The 7,514-nt window shown below is 37.8% G+C and overlaps 1 protein-coding gene across 1 annotated transcript; it reads left to right on the top strand.

The window, feature by feature from the left end:
- Positions 1–1,507: 1,507 nt before the first annotated feature.
- Positions 1,508–6,543, top strand: LOC103775055 (dedicator of cytokinesis protein 9-like; the record flags this gene model as incomplete). Its single annotated transcript, XM_008942499.1, has 5 exons — positions 1,508–1,698; positions 2,929–3,029; positions 3,239–3,377; positions 5,645–5,659; positions 6,421–6,543. Coding segments are annotated over 5 exons (569 nt in total), but the record flags the coding sequence as incomplete, so codon positions are not given.
- Positions 6,544–7,514: the final 971 nt, after the last annotated feature.

Below are 7,514 nucleotides of genomic sequence, written 5' to 3' on the forward strand. Positions count from 1 at the left end.
GGCCAAGAAGGCTAACAGCATCCTGACCGCCTGGATCAGAAGTGATGAGACCAGGAGCAGGGAGGTGATGGTGCCCCTGTACTCAGCACAGGTGAGACCATACCTTGAGTCCTGTGTCCAGTTTTGGGCACCACAGGATAAGAAGGACATGGAGGTGCTGGAGCGGGTCCAGAGAAGGGCAGCGAGGCTGGTGAGAGGGCTGGAAAAGATGCCTTAGGAAGCCCAGCTGAGGGAACTGGGGTTGTTTAATGTAGAGGAGACTGAGAAGTGACCTTATTGCTCTCTACAGCTACCACAAAGGAGGTTGTAGTGAGGCTAGTGTTGGTCTCTTCTCCCAAATTACTGATGGTAGGACGAGAGGAAATGGCCTCAAGTTGTGCTAGGGGAGGTTTTGATTGGATATTAGGAAGAATTTCTTCCCTGAGAGAGTGGGTTGGCACTGGAACAGGCTGCCCAGGGAGGCGGTGGAGGCACCAGCCCTGGAGGGGATCAAAAACCGAGTAGATGTAGCATTAGAGGCTGTGGTCTAGTGGTCAGGGAGATGTTGAGATGGAGGTTGGACTTGATGATCCTGGAGGTCCTTTCCAAACATAGTGAATCTCTGATTGTAATTACTGTGCTTTAGTTTCACGTTTGTTAGCTTCAGAAGGGAGAGAGAGTGCCCATCTGTCTTCCTTCACATAGGCTCAAATTTTAAAGGCATTTAGTTCACTGGTGCAAAAAACATTGTTATACTTTTAAGGGAGATAATGGAAAGTTATGGTTTCTGTGGAACATATAAGTCTGAATTTGTGCAATAACAAGTTGCACTTTGACTGGAAGCGTTAATTCAAATGGTCTGTTCTAGTCTGTATGGCGTTTTCCATTTCACTCAAGTCCTTTACAGCTGTCAGCTAGGATATTTTCCATGTTTTTAACCCAAGCTAGGTTTCCCAGGTTGATTTATTCAAGGGATAATTCACAAGTAGTTTGGTTGGGGTTTTTTTTTCCCCCTTAAGCTTCAAAAATTGTGAATCTGGAATCTACCTTTCATTTTCATATTAAAAGAAGCTTTTGTGGTTTGTCTCTGTTAAGTGTGAGCTTCTGTTTTGGTGTCTTTAAATGTCAGTGTATTTAAGTGATAAAAACTACTTAAATTACTTTGTCAGCTGTCCATACTTGGGAGGAAACTATTTTTGACTTTTCTCTTTGAGATATGTGGATGATAAAGAACTCTTTTTACAGTTCTCATGTGAATTCAGTTCCAACGCTTTATTTCTTGGTTGTTATTAGGAGCAGTAATGACAATGACAATGATCTTTCTTTGCTGCAATACATGTACACCTGGCAGTGTTCACATTTTCAGTATTTTGTTTCCCCTCTGTGTTTCGTAGTATTTCTAATTACATAATATGTTATTAAATTCGGCAACTAGTAACACAAAAATGAGATTTTAGCATAAAGTTCTATCAAAACACCTTTTTCAAAACATTTTTTGTAACCATGTTGAACTTGTCTCTGTCCATAGCTATACATTGCTTCCCATATGTGAAGAAACGGATTCCAGTCATGTACCAGCACCACACGGATTTAAACCCAATCGAAGTCGCCATCGATGAAATGAGTAAAAAAGTTGCAGAACTGAAGCAGCTTTGCTCTTCAGCTGAAGTAGATATGATCAAATTGCAGCTGAAGCTACAAGGGAGTGTCAGTGTTCAGGTAACACCATATACTTTGCCGTTCAGATGTTTCAATTGCTTTTCTCCTTGAAACATTATAGAAGTAGCAATTTATGATTAGGTTTTGTTCTGGATATTCAGTAGTGTCCTAAATTTAGAAATATGCTCACTGTTTAAAGTTATTTCCAGAGTAGGAAAATCAATAAAAGCATTTCATAGAAACACCGATTGTGGACAGTTACATTAAAGGATTGAGATGCATCTCTGGAATCTGTATGATGGTCTGAGCACCAACAGGTTTTGGTCTAATGCTGAAAATACCTTAAAATGTTGACTTCCTGTATGAGGATGAATGAGTGTATTTTGCCTAGACGTAGGTCTGCTCAGACAGCAGTTTCAACATGGTGGTCGTTGCCTTTGTGTTTGGTCAGGTGCCCGTGGAGATGAAGAGGCAGGAGGGTTAGAGTAGGAAATCTCACTGTGCAACACTTCATTTTGCCTAAGGCAAGCATGAACTGCATGTATAAAGAAACCATCAGATTCACCCAAATAGGGTAAATAAAGCTGTTGTAGTATGTACAAATCAATATGTCTTAAGAATAATGCCTTAAGAGTAGGCCTTAAGAATACAATGACGAAAGTGCTGCTGCTATTTTTAACTGATGCAAATCAAAGGAACAGTAAACAGAGTCATCTGAAATGAACTGTTACATTGAACAAAAAAAGACGGGGAGGGGGAAGGAAACAAACCTAAACCAAGGTTCCAGATTCAGCAAGTTGTCAAGCTAGCATTTGGGATAAGAAAGGAGGGTCTTCTACTGTTAATATAAAACAAAAAAAATAGGGATGAGTCAGAAATCATTGAATCCACTTTTCATGTAGCTGCCGTAGTAGCACAGTTAAATTTCTGCTAATTATTGCAGAATTTTCAGCTTGGACAAGTGTTCTCAGTAGTTAAGCAGACCAAACAAAATGAGCAGATTTAGCTCATTTTCCCACCCTGATTTCATAAACAGAGATAACAAATTGGCAATGCCAGCAGTGACTTTGCCACATCATCAGAGTGGTTTCTTTGTGCCTGGACAGGTCCGTAGTGAGTGCTGTAGAGACCTCTCCTGCTCCTGTGCTCCAGCTCCAGCAGATTTCCTATTTCATAAGCCATTGTGCTCTCCTCAGGAGAGGGAATCAGACAGGTGCCTGTAGCACCTTCTATTTCTAAGACAGTATGTCAGAGAACTGACTTTTATTTCATAATTCCTGTTCTTTTTAGGTTAATGCTGGTCCACTAGCGTATGCAAGAGCTTTCTTAGATGACACCAACACCAAAAGATATCCAGACAATAAAGTAAAGCTACTAAAAGAGGTTTTCAGGTATGTTTTTTTGAGGGGAAAAAAACCAAAAACAAACCACCAACCAAACACTTTTTTCCAGACTAATATCATGAGAATTTTATTTTTTTAAACCTTTTAATTTACAGTGTTTTCACTGCATTAAAACCATACTTTAAGCTGGAGTTTTGAATTAATCTTTTGGATTTTGTATTCCTGACAACGTTTTTTTATTATTCTATCCAAATCAGGCAATTTGTTGAAGCTTGTGGGCATGCTCTGGGTGTAAATGAACGACTTATAAAGGAAGATCAGTTGGAATATCAAGAAGAAATGAAGGCTAACTACAGAGAAATGGCGAAAGAGCTTTCTGAAATAATGCATGAACAAGTATGTGCTGAAATTAAATTATACATACCAGCATTCAGAATGTAGCTGTAGTGTGAACCCACTAGGAAGAGTGTGTGTAATGCTTTACACAAAAGGATTCTTTCTTTTTTATTCTATTGGAGTGTAAGCATACTATGGTTTGTGTAGCTTATCTTTTTGTTGCTGTTTGTGAATTTTCTGCAGATGCTTTTTTGACCTTCAGAATTAAGTTGCCCTCATTAAGAAAGTAAATCTGTTTGGCCTGGGTTTTATTTTGTAGGAGAGGAAGACTACAGTAAAAAGAAAATTTTAATTACATGAATATATATGTCATTTATATTTCATATGTGTAATTGCAGGGGTCTCTATTCAGTGACCCAGAAAACTCATTTTAGTCTGTACTTTCTGGTAGCTGTAGGGGCATTTGATCTGCAAACTTAGCCATTTTTCTTTAGATTTTGGAGATATAAGCATTTACTTTTGCAACAAAGAGTTAAACATCTTTTGAGAGATATTCCAACACATTTTCTTGAGGGGAATCTGCTACAGACAAGCTGGAGATATGGGAGGAGGAAAACCAGAACTCTTACAGAGTAAGATGTGTAGGACCTTGAGTCTGGAATTTATGGTAGAAATGTCTCCTGACTTGAGAGGCAAGGATATCATTTCCAGGAAGACAGGAATGGCTGAAGATTCGTGCTTGATCCCTACCTTCGTGTCATTTTTGTTCATCATATTCATTGCTTCAGGTTGCTTTGCTTTCATCTGCTGTTATTTGTATAATATTTTCCTAGAGTCATAAGAAGAACTGATTGTTCTTAACCCTGAAGACTTGTATTTTTGGCTCACAAGAAATACCTGTGTTTTCTGATGATATTTTACTTTACAAATACACATGTCTATGAGACGTCCTTAGGTATATGACCATAACAACAACTTCTCTTAGTCTAGGAATCAGTACATCCTAGTCTGGATAGCCAGTTGATACAGAGAGGAGCTCTGAGTTCTATTGTCTGTACAAAAACTATTTGCGTTACTCAGAAATCAAATCACACAGGTCAAATCAAACTTGGCACCGATTCTAGCTGACACGTACATGCTCTGTTCATCTTCCAGCTTTTTTACAGGATTGCCTCCTTTAGATGTGCTATGACTTTACTATTTTTTGACATCTCTAAATTACTCTATTATTGTCCAAGAAATAATTACTCAAAAAGCTGGTCTGCTTGCTGGTGTAAGAGCTTATCTCAGAAAGTTTTGCCTTTATTCTAATCTTGCTTAGATAGTACCCAAAACTTCTATAGCTATTTTTTTTTCTGTTCAAAAATGTGTTAAGTGTTTAAAGTTCACTTCACACACTTTCTTGGTCTCCATTATTTCTTGATGTGGTTCTCTCAGGTATGGTGTTATGAGTAGCTCAGTGCTATGATATAATTCTGATGAAGCACAAGAATGCAGCAAGTGCATAGGCTTTATTTTCACTCTCTTATTCATTTGTTATAGTATGACAGGGAAAAGCTTAGCACCCTTTTTAAACCACCAATGGCAGAAAATATTGTGAAACAAGGTTTGTAGTGAGTGATGTCTAAATCCATGTGTTGGATTTTTTTAAAAGGAAAAAACATAACAGTGTCTTTCATATATGTGTGTAGATGAAAACAGCTTTGAAAGATCCTTAGAACAGCAAAAGAGATTGCTTAGCTTACAAAAATGGTACAGTTTGGCTTTATTTCAGTGTGGTGTATTGAAGTGGGTAGGTTTAGGGTTTGAGGAAGGAGGATAACTGACTGGACAACTGATTAGGATGAATGAGGTATATGGGAAAATTAGACAACTGTACAGAACACCCCTTCAGAAAAAAAGAGGAAAATGTTTTGGTCAAATAATTTAATGATAAGGATAATAAATGAAAGATTAACATTCTCCTGGTGCAGGAAAAACTAGAAGGATGTAATGACAATTTGTACACAAGAAAAAAAAATACTTCAATACTTTGAATTTGGTGCAAGATACATATGTTCTAAAAACGCTCAGGCCTGCGAGTTTCCAAAGATGTACAAGAAGAAAAACATGTAATGCCTGAAACCTCATCAGCAAATCACATTGTCTAAAAGTGAACAGAAGAATGTGCGACCAGCTGGTACCTTATAAGGCAGTGTGAGCAGAATATGAAAGTACAGCACTGACTGCAGTAATGTGTACGATCAGCCTACCACTGTGTTCCTTTTATACAGATGTAGTTGGCTGTAAATGATCAAAACATGCTGTATTGTTGGGGTGTTTTGGAGGTTTGGTGTGGTGGGGTTTTTTATTAGATTGATCACCCCACTGAAGGCTTAGAATCGTGAAGGTTTTTCACTGAAGTCTTTAAGTGTTGTATTCTTGTGCCTGCCTGTTGCTGCATTTGGAAAAAAGAGCTCACAATGTTTGTTCTGATGTCATTGAAGAAACTATTATCTGTCTTGTAATTGTGTGGGGTTTGCACAACTGCAAATATTTTGTTACAAAAAATACAGAAAAGAATCTTAACAGCTTTTTCTTTTTTCTCCTCTGCTGCTTGCCAATATGATCAGATGGGATGGTAATTAGTTTTCTTTACTTCTGCTCTGTTTGTCTAATCTTTATGTCATTCCCTTTTTCCCCCAGTATTTCTAATCGTAGCATCAGTTAATTTATAGCTGTTAAAAATGAAGTCTTTTTGGTGCTTTGGCAGCTTTGGCTAAGAAATGCTCAAATCATACCTCTAAGGCAAAAAAAGCTGCTGTTGTTGTGAAACTCCTTTTGAAAGTTAACAAGAGAAATGAGAGTATTTAGCTGAACTTCCTCTAGAGAAGACAGTGTAATACCTGAATTATGAGAACTGGTGTTGTAGAAGTAACTGCTGCCACCCTAGCTCTAGGAGAGGCTGGCTGAAAAGAGTAACCATCCTCAGGCAGTAGTTCTGTGCAGTTGAGGGGGTCCTGGGAGGTGTGGTGGGTAAGGGGCGTGTGGTGGAATGGGGCAGGGGTTTTGGTGCTCCTGGCGTTCGTGGCGCTTTGATAAACAACGTGTTTTCCATTTCAAGATCACTGCGGTGGAAGAAAAGGCCAGTGTCATGCCGAACTCACTGCACATCTTCAATGCCATCAGTGGGACTCCAACAAGCACAACAGTTCATGGGATGCCCAGTTCCTCTTCAGTTGCATGATTGTTTTGTAAAGGAAAATAGGTTTGGTTTGGTTTGGTTAGTCGGGTTGTTTTGTTGTTCTGTTGTTATTTTTTAAAGTCTGTGGATTTGCTTCCTTGTGTGCAAACTCAGGGCGACTTAGAAGCTCTATGTTGGGCACGTGCAAGCTGCATAGTTCATACAGATGTCTGAGCACACTTAGCAAATAGCAGTTACTGGTAGTAGTCTTTTAGAGTAAAGGAGATGCACATATATTTTCTAATCTTGCTGGTAACATTTAAAAGTGTTCACAATGTCGTTGCAGAAGTGTGTATTGGAAAATTATAAAGTTGAAGCTAATTTCTCTTTTTCATTAGAAAGTAATATTAAAATGAATTGCACATTACAAAAAAAAAGTGTTGTGGGATGTAATTTTGCAGATATGTAACATTCTGGTGTTCTTTTTTGTGTAGGGCACACAGAGACTGATTTGCAAGTACAAGAACTATTTTGGGGCTAGACAGAGACACTAGTTTTTGGGGTTTAATGGAACTGACAATATTAGTTTTTGTACCGTTTGGCAAATTGTTGTGCTTTATTTTATACCTTGTTGCATTTTGGAGGTGTGTGAACTTAGATCTTACTAAATAACTAAATACAACCAAAGGTCTGTATTAATGAACACTGAGTTATACTAAAATATCAATAGTAGTAAATTGTTATGTACATATTGTTTGTTAATACAGCCCATACAGTCTGTACATAAATGTATTACATTTCTAAGCATTTTTTTAATATTCATACCAGCTCTTATCCTTCTGCTTTCAGTTTATTGTGAAAATTTGCTCATTCCAAGTATATGCAGACTCTATAGTTCATTTATTCCTGTATATAAATAAGTGCAATATAAAGATGTATACAGTCTTTGCTATGTTAAGTTTATATGCAGTTATTAAAAGAAAGAAACTTTTTTGCCAAAGCAATGGAGTATGTAATTGCTGATTATGGTTAAT

This window comes from Merops nubicus, unplaced genomic scaffold (genome assembly GCF_000691845.1).
Source record: "Merops nubicus isolate BGI_N331 unplaced genomic scaffold, ASM69184v1 scaffold2696, whole genome shotgun sequence".
NCBI classification, from domain to species: domain Eukaryota; kingdom Metazoa; phylum Chordata; class Aves; order Coraciiformes; family Meropidae; genus Merops; species Merops nubicus.